Below are 19,310 nucleotides of genomic sequence, written 5' to 3' on the forward strand. Positions count from 1 at the left end.
TGGGTTCAAGCATTTCAATTTATATTCTTTCATTAAAAATTATGTTTTAACTTAACCTTATCACAAGCAATAATAATTTAAAAGGTAAACATCAAAATAGAAAATCGAAATTCTAAGGCAATTTAAAAAACAGGATACAACTAAGGTTAATTACAAAAAAATAATCACATTTTAACCGGGAGATTTTTTTTAACTTTTTACACTACACTGTACAACGAATTTACAACTGAAAATCCTGGAAAAAAAACTCATGCGGAGTGAACATTTGAACACAGGGATGGATCATTTGGATGACACTAACTAAATTAGGCCTAACTGCATCTGGGGGCTGATCATTGAAATTGATAGACAAATCTGTAGACAATAAAAGAAACAAAGGCATCCTAGGTTGAAGCGGGTGCTTGTAATGGACAAAGGAGGAAAATAACGGACCAACTAACAGCAACCCATCGGAGACCCTATAGTTAGTCCATCATTTTCTTCATTTATCTATGAGAACCACCCATTTCAAGCAATAGGATCCTTCCATTTTCTCTGTGCTTACCGCTATGTCTTTCAATTTCAATAATCAGCCCACTGATGTTGCCTCATTTTCTCTCATGTTTTCCTTTTTCAAAAGAAAACTAAAAACTTTACGAGAATATTTTTCACCATCTAGGAAAAATTTAAAGAAAGTCTAGGTATTGGGTTGTTAAGTTTTCCTGTTAAAAGAATGAGATGTTAGGGGAAATCGGAAACATGAAATCTGCCATGCTAGAGAAGATTGCCATAGTCTTCAGATGTTGCCATATTTCCTTCAATAAAACCTGAATTTACTGACAAAATATCGAATACTTTTCCTGCAACTCTTAAGACAATTTTGTTCACAATTTAATTTTGAACAACTCAAAATTTTAACCAAAAATAGGCGTAACTTTCCACAAAAATAAATGTTTTGTCTGGGGAAATTTGGCAACAGCAGAGTGCTCGTACAGCGTTCTCCCATAACCCGGCAGAAATGTAGTTAGGCTTACACTGGTCAAATCTGTGCAATTTTTGTGAATCAGAGAAGTTAAAAACTAGAGGAACAATAACTCAGGGTGTAGAATGCGCAGAAGCAACAGAGCAAGGTATGACAATAATGCTACCTTTAAGAGAGATCAAAAGTGATAATTAGCCTAAATTTAGAATTTAACGCAAAACTTGACGCCTAGTTCTTCGTCATTCAATAGATAGTTGAACAGTTCACGCTTGACATCTAAACGATCAAGAACAGCGTCCTTCAGGAGGCTCACAGCGGCAGAGGCGTCTTCATCACGGAAGAAAATTTTCACTAACTCTTTCTTTGTCTCAGTGCTAACAGTGTACAAATTTCCCAATTTCTTAAATCCACTCAGTTCACTTTCAACGGTGTTACTACCTGATGCAACAGTATTAAGATCACTTTTAACAGTGGATGCTTGAATTAAGCTTGTTTCATCACAGCATTCAACGGGTATCTCAATATTGTTAGGTGTGGTGGATAAAGGAGAGTCTTTTTCTAGAGGCATGAGAACTGATTTCTTCTCTTCGGGAGGCTTTTCAAAAATGTTGCTAGAATTGGTGGACTCGATTTTATTGCTTTCACCATCATCTACTGAGGCAGGTCGTTCACTTTCCTGCACAGGCACTTTGTTAAACTTCTTTGAGCCAGTGGATCTCAAAACTTTACTTTTTGGCATGTCATGATCCATGGCCGCTTTTCTCTTTCTTAGCGATCGGACATTACTCTTTCCAGATTTTGGAACTGGACTTGCTTGGACAATGCTCTCACTGTTCTGACTACTTTCTTTGACTGGCGATTGCGAGGCGACACCAGATATGTTATCACTTGGCTGTTCACATTTCAACATTTTGTCGAAGCAGTCATCTTCCAACTCAAATTTTGTATTTTCAACAGGTCTGAGATCACTTTGTTCATGGTTATCTTTTCCATTAATTTCACTTTTGTCTGAGCTACAAGAGAGTATTGCCTTTTGAGATGTTGCCTCCTGAGAAGCGATATGATTTTCTCTTACCGTATCATTGAACTCGGTCTTTTCAACAGGATCTAATTCTCTGTCAGACTTGATCTCTGCAACAGAATGTATCTCATTATCATTATTTTCCATCACCACCTCGGAATCTTCTGGGCCTTTACCTTCTCCAGACTCTTCTACACTATCACGAGATACTTTGTCTTTGTCAGACACAGTTGAACTCAGTTGTTTTGTCTTGAGTTTAATTGTGTTATTAGACATTTTGATAAGATTTATTTCTCTATCTGACCTGATCTTTAAGATCGGATGTAATTCTTTATTATCACTTTTTGTCACTACCTCTGAATTTTTAGAGTCTATACCTTGTCCAGACTCCTCAACATTATCAGAAGATACCTTGTCTTTGTCAATTACAGTTCTACTCAGTCGTTTTTTCCTAGATTTAATAGTGACTTGAGTGAGGCCTGACTTGGTGGAGGTTTCATCACATACCTTCTCTTCAAAAATTGGTTGAGATTCTTCAATTTTTTCGTTTGCTACTAATTCTTTCAAGACTGCTTCACTTGATCTTGCAGATTTTACTGTACTGTTTTCTTCTTCATTGGTCTTATTTAAAGAAACCACACTGATCTGATTACTATCTTCCACAACCTCGGTAGTTTCAACAATGTCTTCTTTGTTACTTAAAGACTCGTACTTCTCAACATTGTCTAAAGCAGCAACGGTCATACCATCACTATTATTTGTGCGAGATTCATGAGAGGAGACTGAGGCATCTTTCCCAGTTTTGGACTGTTGAATGACAGATTTTAGCTCTTTTACAATACTGTTCAGAGACGGAGGACTTTCTTCAACTTCTGGGTCTTGATTTGTGTTATTTTTCAATGAGCAAGAAATCTCGTTTTCAGATGGAGATACATCCGTGACACCAAAATCATTTACTCCATTAGTTATATCAGTCTGAGATGTTGGCACGACATCAACTGAAAAGACTGGTTTTACAATTTCAGTCTCGCAAATACTGTCATCGATACCAGAGTCTATGTTGATGGATGAGGCTATGACATCATTTTCCTCTGGTCCTTCGCTGACAGCGGTGACTATTTTCTCCTCTTGTTTGGGTGGCTCATCTTTCTCCTTGATAGCTTTATCTATACCTGAAATTTTTAAAAAATAAATTAAATCAATTCTACAAGCATGCTTCTTGGACTTTAATATTCGAAAAGTTCTCGGTGAACCATAAGGCAGAGTTAGCGATCAAGCAGTTCAATAAATTCTCCCTTCTCTAAATTTTAAGTCCACGTACATGGTCTTGAATACAACTTAAAAGAGAGAACTGGCGACTTTTATCTCCCTTTATTAAAATCTCCTGTTTGTTGGAAACTAAAGTCTACACGAGTCAAATATATTACAGATCAAACTAACTTTCACAATCTGGATAGTTGGACCGTTTTTTCAAGGTGTGCTTTTTTTTTCATTCTTGTTTCTTCTTCCTCCTCTTCTCTCCTTTCATTTTCCTCTTGGCTTCCCCATCTCTGGTGCTGTCGTATTTGACACATCGACGGCTAAAGTCGAAAAATGAGTGGTTCAGTTTGTAACACTGTTCGTCTCTGTTCATGTTTTGTTTTTAAAGAAAAACTAACTGACAATTCTCATTGAAATTTTCTATGAATTGTCCTCACTCTTTCAAAAAAAAAAAAAAAAAGGCACAAAATTGCGAGAGAACATTTTGATTAGTTTCTCTTGCATTAAATACGAGGGTCATCCAGAAAGTAGGTTTACTTGTTCAATATCTCCTAAACTAAGATAGGTAGAGAATATCTGTAGAAAGCGTGTAAAAGCCACTACTCTGGACTCTCTAACATGCTACAGATTTTTAAATTTGACTTGATAGAACTCTGGAAAAGTGGGTTTTTCTGAACCCACCTCCTCTCTGCACAGGTCCAAAATTTCACGGAGCTTCATTTGCAAGTGAGCTGCTGTGTCTATCTCTCATGACCAAAAAGTGGCTTAGAGGTGGTTCAAATACACGTAAAACATAAGTAAGGACATTTTCCAACAAGGAAATAGCAGGATTGACCGTGTTTACTTTGATTATTGGTGGGTTTGGACTGCAGTACATGGAAATATTAAGCTACAACTAAATGCTTGGAAATGTTTAGTCAACTCGAGGAGTTATATCGCTGAATCTGGTTTCGGTGTGAATTGAGCTCTATTATTCATTCTCTTGCCAAGAAAGGAGACCCTAGCTGCACAAAATTCAGGTTTATTTATGGTAAAAGAGTTGTAAAAGCTGCATATTTTTCCAAATCATGCATCTTTGACGAAATTTCTTTGAGAACGGGCAGGATAACTTGAATTCTTATGAAGGATTCAGTTAGCTAGTGAGAATTAACGTAGACAATTTTGTAAACTTTCGCTCACATGCAACTGATTTTGAAGTAAACACGGCTAATCCTGCTACTTCCTCCTTGAAAAATGTCCTTACTTATGTTTTACATGTCTTTCAACCACCTCTAAGCCACTTTTGGCCATGAGAGATAGACACAGCGGCTCACTTGCAAATGAAGCTCCATAAAACTTTGGACCCGTGCGGAGAGGAGGTGGGTTCAGAAAAAACCTTTTTTCTAGAGTTCTATCAAGCCAAATTTAAAAATCTATAGCGCGTTAGAGAGCCCAGAGTACTTAGTGGCTTTTTAACACGTTTTACAGATTTTCTCTACCTATCTTAATTTAGGAGATATTGAACAGGTAAACTTACTTTCTGAACGACCCTCGTATAACCTGATCAGAGATTTTCAAACTTTGCAATCAAGCTACACATTTTCCATACTTAAAAGGGGAACTTCCCAAGCTGCCGCCTCCGATCGGGCTGAAAAAATTCATACGAACTCTTTGGATGAATTTATTTGACCCGTATTTTTTTGTTTTTTCCAACGCCCCCTAGAAACCCCCCAAAAAAATTCCGGAAAGTCTTGCTTTGAGCGCTCGAGTGTATATACGTAGTATAGCAACTATTTCTTATCAGTCGGCGGTGGCTCTACGGTAGCGCGCTTGACCGGTGTCACAGCGGTCCCGGGTTCGAATCCCGGGCGCCGCGCCTATTTTTTACGACCGAATTTTATATTCTCACACATTTTCACATCGAATCCCATTTAATACAGTGGAACTTAAAACATCAATTAATTTACAACCATCATCAAACACAAATTGATCTACGATCAATAACTTCTTCAATTTGAAGTATAGATTTTTTTTGGGAGGGGGGGGGGGAGATACGCGCGCGATTATCTCGGGAGAAATATGTTGATGTGAGGGGGCGGAGCGGGTCGTCGGCTAATGTAAAAGTACAGTGATTGGCGAGATAATCGCGCGCGTATCCCCCCCCTCCCAAAAAAAATCTATACTTCAAATTGAAGAAGTTATTGATCGTAGATCAATTTGTGTTTGATGATGGTTGTAAATTAATTGATGTTTTAAGTTCCACTGTATTAAATGGGATTCGATGTGAAAATGTGTGAGAATATAAAATTCGGTCGTAAAAAATAGGCGCGGCGCCCGGGATTCGAACCCGGGACCGCTGTGACACCGGTCAAGCGCGCTACCGTAGAGCCACCGCCGACTGATAAGAAATGGTTGCTATACTACGTATATACACTCGAGCGCTCAAAGCAAGACTTTCCGGAATTTTTTTGGGGGGTTTCTAGGGGGCGTTGGAAAAAACAAAAAAATACGGGTCAAATAAATTCATCCAAAGAGTTCGAATGAATTTTTTCAGCCCGATCGGAGGCGGCAGCTTGGGAAGTTCCCCTTGTTAGTCATCAATAAGTTAGGAGTTTTGCAATCTGTTTCTGTCAAACTTGAGTTAAGAAAATAAATTTTCACTGCATCAGCAAAAACGAACTTCCATTAGGGTTACACACTTCTGACAAGCTACTGTTTCAGGATACAATTAATTGAGTTTCATCATGCTTTACTAGTTTTAAGCGATTCAATGCGCAAGTATGATTGCTTCTTCCCATCAATTCTCTACTCTAAAGATCTATGGTTCACCCGTTTGATCAAGGAAAAAATATCTAGATCTATGGCATACTTCAAGTGAGCCATTTTTGTTGAAATACTTCCGGACGAGAGAACAGTTCAAATGAGCAATTTTCCAAAATCCGAGCTCATTTCAAGCACATCTCATTTAACTTATGGGTAATTAATTATTAATGAAGAAATAGTTTTTACGCGTGTTCAAAGTTTTGTAAGTCGATTACTCGATTACTCGATTTTGAAATTATGAAAAATCGAAAAAGAACTCAGCTGATTTAAGATGTATTAATTTTTGCTTTCACAGCATTGCCATATTTCAACTTGCCACCGGTCGATTAAATTTAATAGATAAACTATTCGAGGGAACATTGAATCGCTTCCTTATCCTGCACCCGAGGGCCGGAGATGCCAGCTTGTTTTACTTTGCCAGGGATCTGCTGGATTGTAATTTCTACTACTCAGGGAGGTTTTTAAAATGAGAAAGAAGAGTGTTGATGAATCAAATACTTTACCTGCGGGCATCAAGAATTTGCACATGAACTTTGATCTTTCGTACTTTCTTTGCTCTTCTGCTTCTTTCCTTTTTTCTTGCAGACTTCGATGGTACTCCTGGAAGAAAAAGAAAGATTAATCTCTACAATAAACACGTAAAACGGACTGCACAAGATGCTAAAAAGACTGAAATTATTGAAAACTATTGAAACTCACTTGCACATGAGATAAATAAAATCGGACCGGTTTTGAAGGCTTCTCTTCATCTTCAGCGAACACTGACTCAAGTCAGAGGAGTCTGTGTTTGCTGAGTAATGAAGGGAAGTCTTCTAAATCGGTTCGATTTTATGTATTGTAAGTGCAAGTGAGTTTTAATAGTTTTTCATAATTTTAGTCAAGCTTAATCTGTGTTTCCCATCCCCACCCAGGATCCCTTTAACGGTCAAGAAGTTTGGGGATAATATATTTTTGTGAATTGAATAATCCTCCTTTATGAGCCTTTTTGATAATACAAATACTTATTTTCATAGTAAAATAGAAAGAAAAATACAAGATTGAAATTAAGTGTTACTTTGCTCTTATTGAGATCAGCATTAATTTTAAATCAAAATATGGACCAAAGGAACCTGCATACAATACCAAGAAATTTGGCGCCGGCTACATTTTTAGATTTTTGGTATGATATTCCTTACAACCTTATGAGCAAGATGAACTTTTAAAATCGAACTTTTGGTGTGCCAATCACGAAAAAGTTGGGTCTAGAAAGTGCATTTTTTGACAATTTAACACAAGTTGTCATGGGGAGAAAAGGTGCAGTCGCTGGATCGAAGATGCATAGCCTTTTGTTCTGAAAGGAGTTTTTTTTTTTTTTTTCACCTACTAGGTGTAAATTAACTTTTCTTTACAAATAAAGTAACTTAGAAATTGACTAACGTCTAATTTTTGTTTTTAGCTTTAACTTCCATAACCCATACTCGCATGAAATCCAGACTACACTCATACGTGAAAGGAGTTGACGTACCATTAAATCTTCCAAGCTAGCGCAAGACAAGAAAACAGGAGCTCGCACTTTGATCACCAAACTTTCCTCAATTGATGATGCGTGTATACGACTGCTGAACAATGCTATTTTGCAATTTTGCAAGATTGGCGCACTTTGATAAAACATTCGATTTTAAAGGCTAACCTTCTTTAATGGAATCCTCCCACCCCCCTTAAATTTGCAGGCAAGCTGATTAGGGAATTTTAATCCTACCTCTACTAAGATCACTGCCGTCCCAGTGGAAGGTCCTTCCCGTTTAATTGTGGCTAGCTGACTTTTGTCTTGCTGTGAGACTACTTACATTACAGTTCAATCCTCGATCTGTCAGTCTCTGAGGCAAAAGATAATTTTTTTTGACAGTACTGCCTCTTCCAGCAAAAGAAATGAGATGGTAAAAACACTTCCTCTGAAACTTCACTTTTTACCTGAGTAAATTAAACTGACTGACATTTTGGTAGTAGTCGAGAGAGGGATTTCAAGAAGCAGACATCAGAAAATAAGAACTGACTTCATTCTTCATCAGAAGGATAACGCAGTTTAATTTATATCATCATTTTCTGCTTAGGCATTTGGGTAGTGGTCCAGAGAGTGATTCTAAGAAGCAAACATTAGAAAATAAGAACCGACTTCATTCTTTGTCAGAAGCATAAACCCGTTTTTATAAAATCATTTTATGCTTCACAGAAAACAAATTTACAGCCGTAGCCATTTTATTGGTTTCTGCTTCAAAGAAAAAAAAAAGAAAAAAAAGAGAGAAGAGGATGACTTACTTTGAGAGCATTCTTGATTCTAAAAAGCCGAGGTTCTCCAACTGGTAACTGACATGCTTGTAACTCGGTCAAAGATGCCAGACACCCAATTGTCATTATGTTTCTACTCTCGAACTTTTCATTCAAAGTGGAATGCCTGGAAAAGAAGACAATGTCCACAATTTCAATGGAAATTCACAATTCAATGAACCACTAGAAAGAGTCAAAAATCAAGCTTTGCGATACACATTGTTTCATCAAAATTACCTACCTATAAAATTATTCTTTGCGCTGTACACTGTCAATATTGCGGACATCAGCAATATCAAATATTTACACGCCAATAAGTACTTATTTGCGTTGTTTTGAACTTTTCCTTGTGCAATTCTCTGGGATTATTTTGGTGATCTGTTATCATCGAATGATGGAGAGGAGGAGTGAAGCCAGCACGACACGTCTGCAATATTGACAATTTTCACACAAAATACTAATAATTTAGGCTGTTTTGACAATTACACATCAGGGTGGCAAGTCAAGATCCATTTCAAAATTCCCTGACTTTTCCCTGACTTACTGATGGAATTCCCTGACCCTTGGTAATTATCGCAAACCATCAATTCAAACACATTTTATTCACGGAAAACAATATTTGTTTGCTGAATGGTTTCAGTGTTTCGAAAAGGTTTTTTTTGGTAAGTAATTGCAATTGAGCATGAAATACAAATCTTGATCCGTTTCAATAAAAATGAGGCAACCACTTCATAATCACTGCAAATTAGAGTAAAATAAGTGAATAAAGTAAAAATTCAAAGCCAACTGAGTCTATTCCTGTGAAGTCTTTAAGGCTAAATGATGAAGGAAGAAAAGGGAAATATTGAATCATTCTCCTTTCATCGTTTAAAATAAAGGAGGAATTCAGGAACTCAGGAATCGTGGAAGTAAACTTTGGTCTAAGAAGTAATTAATTTTCTTGAATAGGGAAAATTGCTTTACGTATAGTGGGAAGAAAAATGGGACAGTCATACTGAGTTCGAACGAAATTCATGACATTTATGGAATTAAAAAGGAACAAATTGAGTTAAAGGTTCAGATCAAGAAGTTGTATTAATCAGTATGTGCAAAAATACATACTTGAACGAAAATACATGATTAAATTCAGTTCAAATTAAGTAAATTAAACAGAGAAAGACAACGGGGGGAGGATGGGCGTGCTGAATCCACAGTAACAAGCGGAATTGGACAGAAACGGCCAATCATCACACTGTCGCGGAATGATCGCGGCGTAGCGAGGTATGGCTCATCACGGTATTGTTCATACGCGAAAATTCCCTGACCGGCCACAAAATCCTCTGACTTTTTCTGGTTTTCCCTGACGCTTGCCGCCCTGCACATACGGCGATGGACATGGCGATGGACATATTGAAAATGTCCAATTTTAACTTACGAGTGAGAAATTAATGTTTTCTGTTGGGTTCATTCAAACTTCCCATTCACCAAAGAAAACAAAGTAACACTTATCTCATTAACACTTAACTCAAATTAAACACTCATCTCATTTTTAATTTGCTTTTGAAATTTATTTTGTGCTAATTGCAATTTTTCGCTGATTGAATTTTGCTTTTGTTATTTTAGTGAAAGGTTAAAACCTTGATACCTGAATTTACCTGCTTAGAATGACAAGCTGCACATTTTGAAATTAGGTACTGCTGACATTATAAAAACAACTCCTCTTTGACAGAATGATGAAAAAAAATGTCTTCTGTACTAGCTTCTTTCGTAGTTTTTAAGAGGACTTTCAATGTCCTTCAAATCACTGACCTACCACAAGGTACACTCTACTACAGGTATGGACAGATGGAATTTTAGAAGGTCGTCAAAACGCGTAGATTTGACAGCTTCTCATTGTATGACTGCAACGCCATATTGAAAACTTATTTAATTTTGGTTCTAAGAGTGGGTCTTGTCAATTTCGTCTTATTTTTTTGGGTTCTTAGTTAAGTTTTTCGTTATTTTGAGTTTTATCAATTTTTTAAATTCATCTGATAGCTTATTGAAGCTACCAGATCTGCCAATACCTCATTTTGAACTGCACGGCAAAGACGGTACAACTTGCGACGTCAATCGATATTTGTCCATACCTGTAGTAGAGTGTACCTTGGACCTATCACTTACCAATTTGATTGAATTAGGATTGAGTAATAATTGTCCGGTACTGAATTCTTAGACCGCATTCGTTGACTTAACAGCTGAGTGTACTGCATAAAACCGGATAGTAAGTTTCGAAGGTTTTTTTTCTCAAGACTTATGAGCTTTGTTGAGTGATGGACTCTATTAAATACGTGCTTCTTTGTGGAGGAAAATAAAGAGGTGAGTTTCAATAAAATCAAACTTGGAGGAGGAAAACTTCAAAATCCATGCTTACCATTTTGGTTCGACCAGGAGAGGAACTATACCATTAATGGGATCCCTGCATAGTGACAGGTTAGGATAGCACGTTTTTGTGCTACTCACTTCAGGCATTTCAGGTATGGAGCCCTGGGTGCTGATGTCATCTGCAAAACAGTAATTAACTTATCGCCTTAATACAAACAACCATTAGATACATATCATTATGAGATGTAATAAAAGCATTATTCAAAGTGAAAACAAATTATATAATAAAAATCGAATGCATGCAGAACACAACTTCAGTTCTTCTAGCGTTTTTATTCCAAGTACTAGCATGTTTCTTTAGAGTATATTTTTCAAAATTTTAGGAATAAACTCTTTTGATCTTTCATACAGTTGATTCGGTTTTTATTTTTATTTTTGTTTCTGCTCTCCCACATCTATCCTAATCAAAATATGTTATTTCGGTCTAAATCGTTGAGGACAGGTATCAAAACCAATTGCTCCTAATCAGATGCGAAATGATATTATCACATTATTGAAAAGCCAATCGATGAAGAGCATTTGAAGAACATCAAAAGAAAGGAACAGAAAAATGTAACAGATTGGGGAGACAAAATGAGAGAGAAGCATAAGCTGAGCAAAAAAATAGGAAAACAACTGACCTTGGGTATTTTCTGTAAGACCAGCTATGTCAAGACCATACACTGTGTCTTTCTGTGGATCACTAGCAGAAAATTCAAGTACTTCTATCATAGGTGGATCCGAGAAACTGACCAGTTTGCCCTGAAAAATAAGAAGCAGAAAATGCAAAAAAATGTCAAACTTCCAATCACTGCATCCAATACTGAACTGAACTTCATTAGGATGAAGCAAGATAAAAAGAGGTAATTTTAATAGCCTTTAGGGGCCATTCAGGTATTATGTAACGCACTCAGGGGGGGGGGGGAGGGGAGGTTGGAGCCACTGATACAAAAAAAAAAAATATCCATTCACATTTGAAGGAAAGAAGATGATAATATTTTTCTGAAAAAAAAGGAACTTGGAAGAAAATTGTTAAGTTTACAAAAATACTTCAGTGTAACTGGATACTATCTATTTCACAAGTTCAAAAACAGAACTATTGGCAACATAACAAATAATGGTAAAGCTGGACACAATAAGCATGAAGTCTCAGGTATTTAAACAGAAAAAAGTTGATTGTGATGTTTTGGACCTGGCAGCAACAAGAATCGAAAAGCACGTCAACATTATCTTAATTAAAGAGGAGAACTTCTTAAGTTGAAAACCATTATGTAGCCACCAGATGCAATCTCAATTAATGCTATGAATTTGAGGAAAAAATCGATTATACAGGCAAAATACGAAATTTACTGGGCAAATTGAAATCATATAGATATCGAAAGACTGAATTTTTAACTTTCAAACTGAGCAACTAGTGGAAGTAGTAGTAATGTCCCTCAACTCTCTTAGCAGCTGATATAATTTTGATAAACATGCAATTCTGGAAGGTATAGCACTCGCTGGTATTGCGAAACGCCAATGATAAAATTCATAAATGGTACGTTTAAAATTCAATTTTCAGTTTTATCCGTTTTGTTAACTTTCAGTTTTGGCGTTTTACACCTGATGAAAGTCACTTGGGCAAAAAAGATGGCATGAAGCACACTACTTTGATATTTACAAACCTTGGGACGAGATTCATTTTCATCATTCCGACTTTTCTTCAAGATGCTTGGTGTTGGGGGAGCATCAGAAACATATCGCCTTTTTACCCATTTTTTTCCAACGCTGTTCCTGTAGAGTTAGAAAGCGAGAAAAAATTACTTAAAAACAGGCAATACTTGCATATGAGGAAAAAAAAATTCTCTACTCTTCCTTATTATTTCTTGAATTAATAAAAATAATGTGGTAAGATTTTTCTGATCAGTTGAAAAGTATTTTATATATGTGCTAACTGGACTGCATTTAAAAATGAAGAACTGCTGTTTCTGGTTCACTTTCAAAATAACATAGGTGTCATTTGTTTCTGTTCATAGATAGGTGCTTTTATAGATTAGTCAGAAATATAGGTCCCTCATCAAAAACCTAAGAGGATAAAGGAACATTTTTGGAAGAGCAATTTTTGTCTCGTTTGGTTGGAAACGGTAAATTTAGTCTTCAGCAGAAAATACCTTGAAATATCACAGAAAACAAGTTGTAGGCAGTTAAATTCATTATTGGTGTCCAGAGAGAACTTTAAGCTGTATTTTATTCCACTATTTTTTAATACAGGGCATGGCAAATAAGACTATATAAATAAATTTTTTCCAAAACTACACTTCACAGACTGAAAATTTTATCACTACCTATGTTTTACATGTTGGAGCATTTTTCAAGCTAAATTGTTTGGGCAACATTCTTCTCAAATGACTATCAATCGATGAATCAATTCTTAATAATTAATTTTAACTTCCACGGCCCTGTTTCCCATGGACATTCACAATTTGAACGCTCTGAAGTCACATGACAACATGATAAGACACAGTCTCTACAATAAAAAAAGGGGAAAAAGAAGATTGTATGAGCTGCAATATACAGAAAAAAACCAAGTCATATTTTGGAAAAAAAAGGGGTTAGCAGTGGTTTTCAGCTTAACTAGCCACACTTTTTCTTTCGTCAAACAATTAAAATTGGAGAACAAAACGATTAAATGTGAAAGATTTTATCAAACTTTTCTTCTAACATTGACTAATACAATAGAGTAATACAACTTCCAACCCCTTTTTTTCGTTTCCGTCTTAATGTGATTTGGTTCCTTTTGGTTGAACTCGGTCCATTTGGGAAAATACTTACAAATGCTGAGGGGTTCTAGGAGGTGATGGAGTGACTGACATTTCTTTTTGCACCGGTTTACTGGAGGGAGTTTGCACAACTTTGTTGTCGTCTCCGATGGCCATGTTCATCATTAACGCCGTTCGACCGAGGTACTGATTCCTTGGGCTCAAGACTTTGGTGTTATCACTTAACTTATGATTGAAGTTGCTGCTCAGTTTACCAGAATCATCTGATTCCGATTTTTTTAATGGTTCGTAGCTATTTTCATTGTTGACTGCTGAAGATTTTGATTTTTCATTCAAATCAGCCCCAGAGGATTCTCGTTCGTTCAAGATGAGTTTTCGTGCCACTTTCGGCTTTGACCCACTGCCTGGTTCATTTTCAACTACTGATCTCGGACTGCAATAAATACTCGAGTTGAACTGCGTCATGATAGGAGACGATACACTTACGCTCTTGTTAAACTTGGAGCTGGAGAGAGAAACATCAGGTTGGGAGCTTTCGATAATATCTGAATTTTGAGAGAATTCAGCAGATTTTGCACTATTCTCTGACTGCTTGGACGTCCTTGTGATCCAACTATCTAAACTCACGAAAGATTTTTCTTTGGAGGCAGAACTGAGCCCATTATGTTGTTTCAATGGCGAGAACCCGTTGTTCAGCGCGCTTTTCAGTAACATGGAATTTTTTATCTTAAACCGTGAGCCACTATTCTGAGTTCTCTTTTGATTGATGTCCTCCTCACTTTCTTCTCCTAATCTGTTGTTTTCGTTTTCATTTTCACTTGCCGTTTTGAACTCATCAGAGGTATTGTTCAAATTGACAGAATCAAATATTTCTGGAGAGCTTTCCATTACTGAGATATCCCCATTGGATTTTGGTGTTTTGATAAGCATCAGGGTAAAATCTCGGGATTCATCCAAGTTGACTGCTGAATTATTCAAAGTATCCATTTCTACTGATTCAGATCCACATTTATTTGGTGTGCGGCCTGTTTCATTGTTTAACTCCTCCTTATTATTTACACATTTATTTGTTTCGGAATTTTCATTATTGCTTCTAGTACTAGAGTCTTGCTTGTTATCGACTTGATGTTTCTGCATCTTTATATTGCTTTCTTCCAAACATACTGTGGCTGCTTCTGAAAAATCTAATTTTTCCCCTGATTTTATTTTAGAACAGACATTCTCGGACTCATCAACATCCATTGGCTCTGATACTTCTGGTTGTGCTTTTTTCCTTAATAATTTAGCAGCTTTCTCAATATTTTCAGCATCATCAGGTCTATCTTTCGCTTTTTTCCCGCTTTCTTCTCCGAGCGCAGATAATTTATTCTTATCAGAGGCATTAAACGTTTTCGCAGGAACACTAAGACCATCATTGGAAACTTGTGCTTTCATGTTCAATGATCGCCTGGGTTTCGTTCTTACAGGGGAAGATTGGGTGATTGGTAAACCTAGAGATTTCCTGCTTCGTAATAATTTTGGAGATACTTTGGTGGGAGTTCTCGAAACCTCTTTTTTAGATGGCGAAAATCTTTTCGGAGGATTGATCTTACGTCTTGCTCTAAAAGCAGGTGACAGGACATAATCACAATGAAGATTTCTAGGTGAATCAAAGATTGATTCATCACTTTTATCAGGACTTCTAGATTCTGTAATTTTTGTTGGAGCACCGTTGGCAAGTGGTTCAGAGTCACTTTTCGGTTTTCGTAGTGTTGCATCGCTGCCTTTAAACTGCTGTCGTCACTGACATTGGTAGTGGTATTGTCACTGGCTGTTGTATCAGAAAAAACACTTTCAGCAATGCAGTTTATAGAGGCTTGAATTCCTTTGGATTTGCTTTCATTCTCAGTTTCATTTGCGATCGAGGATTCTGACTCACTCTTCACCGCTGCATCAAGAGTATTAAATAAATTTTTCAGATCATCAGTTGAAAATTCTTTGTAAATAAGCTGAAGCTCCGCTTCGTTTTCGCCAGTTTGTCCAGTTATTTCTTTTAATTTATGGAATAAATAAAGAGCGGGATGAGGCTCATTGATTAAAATGTTGAAAAACTTTCCTAAATTATTACCGTCATTTTTTTCGTTTTCATTTCTTAATAAAGAGAGAATTTTGGAGCAAATCTTTTCTTTAACAGCATCTAAATTATCAGAACTAGCATGAAAAGTTGAGGATTCTTTATTCGTAGTTTGTGATCCCTGGGTACATGTTTCTAAGCTATCTGCAGGTTTTTCTCCGATATCAAGTTCACTTTTGGCTGTCTTTTGAGTATTAGGTGACCATGGAAGGACATTAGTGTCCCCATTTTCACCACTTATTTTTGGTTCTTGTTTGATAACCGTTAAATTCGCTACCCGGTCAAATATTGAATCATCCTTTGTTTCAAATTCGTCTAAAAGTTCATCAATGGCGTCTTCTTTTGTCGAGTCCAGTGTTCTTTTAACGGGTTTTTCTCCACCAACAGATAAAATTACACTGAAACAAGGAAAGAGTAATTACTTTAAAAAACACATGCAACTGAAAAAGATTAGAACTTCAGATTCTCATGACTTGAAATAATTATAAGGCGTTACCTCTAACTGAACTGTGCCTTCTCAGATTGTTCATGATGAGAATAAAATAGAAGTATTCTGCTGTATAAAGTGTTTAACATTGGTATAATTTTTAAAGGACCAAAGCTACAGCTGAAACAAAAGCAAAGTACCAAAGCACAAACTCTGAATCTAGTTCCATCCTCTATCCAGGCTATAATTTTTCAGAATCTGATCCAATTGCAAAGTAAAGAAAATACATAAAAACCCCATTTCCCCTTTGTAGAATCTCATACGCACATGAGCATTTCGACTGATGACTAGTGTCAGATACACAGTCTCCCGAAAATAGAAAAATAACACCTTTCAAACATTTTTGACTTGAGTCACAAAACTACTAACCCTGGTCAAACAGACTCAAATTTTAGAACTCCTAACACATGTAAAATAAGGACGCATTAGAAATCAAAGAAAGAGAAGCAAAGGGGAAAAATGAAGAGAAAGAAGGACAGAGGGAACGAGAAGATGAAGGATATAACAGTGAGGAAGAAAAGGAAAAGAAAGAGGAGAATAAAGAAAGGAAAGCAGAGAAGGAAAAGTACAAAAACTAATACCTCAATTACCTGACCACCGATTATCTGACGCTTCAGTTGACCAACAGAGTCAAAATTGAGTTTCCGGTCATGAGTAAGGTGGCCGACAAGATGAAAACTGGTTTTTGGAGCAAAAATTGAATGAATAAGTGGCTTTTCTCCGATTAAATGACTATTTCTTACAAATACGATAGAAAATTGGCACAGCTTATGCTTTTTGCACACAGAGAGAGCCAGAAGTGAAATTTTATCCGTATTTTTCTGGTGGTTTTAATTATTTGACTTTTCCAATATCCACCGCTGCCCTTGCCACAAATTGTTGAATCATCCGGGTATTAATGCAATGATTAGAGCAAGAAATAGGTGGTAAGTAGAGAAGGAAGAAGTATAGGACACAGAGGAAGCAAAATAAAATAACTGGAGAAAGAAGAGGCAGGAAAATAAAAAGAACAAGAAGAGGAAGGAAAAGAAGAGTAAAAAAAGAATAATTTATTTTCTTCTTTCTCTTGTTCCTCTCTCTTTCTTTTTCCAACTCCTATTATTTTATTCTTTTGTCCTTCTTCCTCTTTCACTAACTGAGGCATGCTCAACCGACCTATAATAGGTGTCCTAAGCCACTTCAAATTAGTCTCTTTTCAAAACTCTCAACGTAGGTGTAACGATTATACTTTGATCTATTCAATCATAGCAAGTCTCGGATTAACTTTGAGTTTAAAAAATAGAAAAAATTTGATATTCCACTTACTCTAAAGCCTGAGAATCCTGCGATTGAGTATCCTGGGAAAATCCATTAATCATTGCCGGCAGAACCCTTCTCGATTTCATCATTTCCTTTTGATGTTTGGTTAGAGGTGTTACCTTAGTTTTAGGTGCAATGTAAACATATTCATCATCTTCTTGATTCTGAAAGGAGCAACTCGAGATTACAACAATCCAGGGTGTGAAAAAAAATTATACCATGGAATTATCTGGGGATAAAATTAGATTAAATGCCCTTAAAGGTGTCTTTACTAGATCCAGGATGATTATACTACAAGGTTTGGGAGTTCATAATTCTCTCAATGAATATAGTAACAGCACTGTTGTCCTCTTCTCTCCTTCTGTTCAGCATATTTTTCTATTTACGGACTCATTAACTATGGTATCAACCATTACGATGTCAGAATAAAGTTTTATATGGCATGTAAAACTGAAACGCTTTTCAACAATTATGAAAGAGAAATGACACTTGAATTCCACTTTATAACATAGGATTTTTAAATCCACAGAGATTACAGAGTTGATGCCTGATTTGGGTGAATGGCTCAATGTATTTTTTGGCGAACGTTGAGGCACATCTTGACTGCGCTATTTCAGTATTTTTACAAACAGAGTATTTTTACAGTATTTTTTCATGAGAGAACTGTCGCACAAATTAGTCTGAAAATTTCTGAGTCTTTTCTTACAATGGTAAAAAAAAATCACTAGGAATTTCAGAAAAATTCATCGGATGATTCTCCTAAGAACAACTAGAATGTAAGTAAGAAATACTGGAACAGCGTAATTGAAGTACCTTCTTTTGCACAGGAGAAGATAAAAGCAGCTGACGTTTTGCAGTTGATGAGGAAACTGAAATTATCATGAAAATAATACACACCTTTTTTGATTTCTCCGGTGTCAGGAACTTCTTGAGATCTTCCTGAGAATTCTGCTTTTGCCGCATAGCTTTGTCCAATCTGTACAAAACAAAAAGAAGTTAAAAGCATTCCAAGTTGTACTGTTTTCCCTATTCTTGGAAATGCAAAGGGTTTGCGGAAAAGAAGTAGTAGAGGAGTGCTCCAAAAGGGGCTGAATTTTGTGTAAATAAGGATTTAGCAGTTGATTTCGTGAAATCAGAGGAAATATGAAAGAGACGTCAATGAGAAAAAAAGAAGAAAAAGCTTGCTTTGAATAGTTTGGAAAGTATGTAAATTTATAGAAAAAAAATTGGGAGAAACAGACTTTCAAATTGCATAAAATACATGATATTCAAGGGATTCAAAGGGGATTTTAGGGGAATGTAAAGGTCAGAAGAGAGCAAATATGTTGATTAAAAAATGAGAGAAATCTTCATCTTCTCAAATCTGGAGCTAACAGTGATGAGTACTTACCGATGCATAAAACTGGTACTCTTGATAACTGATTTAGGAGTTGATGGTACTTCTTTAGCAGCAGGTTTAGTTCCTGTTTGCACAATATTACTCCTAATTTGCCTGGATATTTTTGCAATCTGCAGAAAAAGAGGTACATGCATATTTCAATAGAGCAATTGTGGGCAATTCAACATTTGCCTCGAGTCAAAATGAGGCGAATTATACAACTCGGTATTTACCGTTCCCATTTGAAGTTGAACTATCAAAGATTTTGCTTGTGTAGCCAAACCTTCCTTTAAATTTCACGACACCAATGAGAAAATCTTGACACTCTGCCAGTAATGTGGATGGAATTATTTGTGGATATGGTTGCGATTTGGCAACCGCCGCCTACAAAGGAGCTGCTTTCATCGCTCACCCAACCACACAAGTGGAGTATGGATGAATAATCTCTAGGACTATTATCTCCCTGTCACCCTATAGTCACACTGACTCATCGCATTGCTGCCAGCATCCACAATACAAATTACACAGGACCTCTCAGCCATGA

At 36.5% G+C, this 19,310-nt stretch overlaps 2 protein-coding genes across 2 annotated transcripts in view; both read right to left on the reverse strand.

The window, feature by feature from the left end:
- LOC140224179 (uncharacterized) lies at window positions 1-15,118 on the reverse strand. The gene is made up of 7 exons (XM_072297661.1): window positions 13,542-15,118; window positions 12,395-12,503; window positions 11,372-11,492; window positions 10,741-10,870; window positions 8,340-8,475; window positions 6,548-6,644; window positions 1-3,154 (listed from the first exon to the last, which is right to left on the reverse strand). Exons 1-7 carry the CDS (start codon window positions 14,921-14,923, stop codon window positions 1,164-1,166), a joined length of 3,966 nt encoding a protein of 1,321 aa, XP_072153762.1. The 5' UTR covers window positions 14,924-15,118; the 3' UTR covers window positions 1-1,163.
- The window catches only part of LOC109043282 (uncharacterized), a 20,011-nt gene continuing 15,680 nt past the window's right edge, over window positions 14,980-19,310 (reverse strand). The window contains exons 12-15 of the mRNA XM_019060427.2: window positions 18,779-18,897; window positions 18,286-18,364; window positions 17,395-17,552; window positions 14,980-16,000 (exon numbers count right to left, since the gene is read on the reverse strand). Of these exons, the coding sequence (XP_018915972.2) occupies window positions 14,980-16,000; window positions 17,395-17,552; window positions 18,286-18,364; window positions 18,779-18,897 (1,377 nt within the window). The remainder of the gene's footprint in view (window positions 16,001-17,394; window positions 17,553-18,285; window positions 18,365-18,778; window positions 18,898-19,310) is intronic.

Source organism: Bemisia tabaci, chromosome 3, assembly GCF_918797505.1.
Source record: "Bemisia tabaci chromosome 3, PGI_BMITA_v3".
Taxonomy (NCBI): domain Eukaryota; kingdom Metazoa; phylum Arthropoda; class Insecta; order Hemiptera; family Aleyrodidae; genus Bemisia; species Bemisia tabaci.

Coding starts and splice junctions, on each gene's coding strand:
- LOC140224179 (XM_072297661.1), bottom strand. CDS start 14,923: ATGAAAGCACAAGTTTCCAATGATGGTCTTAGTGTTCCTGCGAAAACG. Junction 12,504..13,541: donor CCTAGAACCCCTCAGCATTT/GTAAGTATTTTC, acceptor CTAACTCTACAG/GAACAGCGTTGGAAAAAAAT. Junction 3,155..6,547: donor CAAATTCTTGATGCCCGCAG/GTAAAGTATTTG, acceptor TAAAAATTTCAG/GTATAGATAAAGCTATCAAG.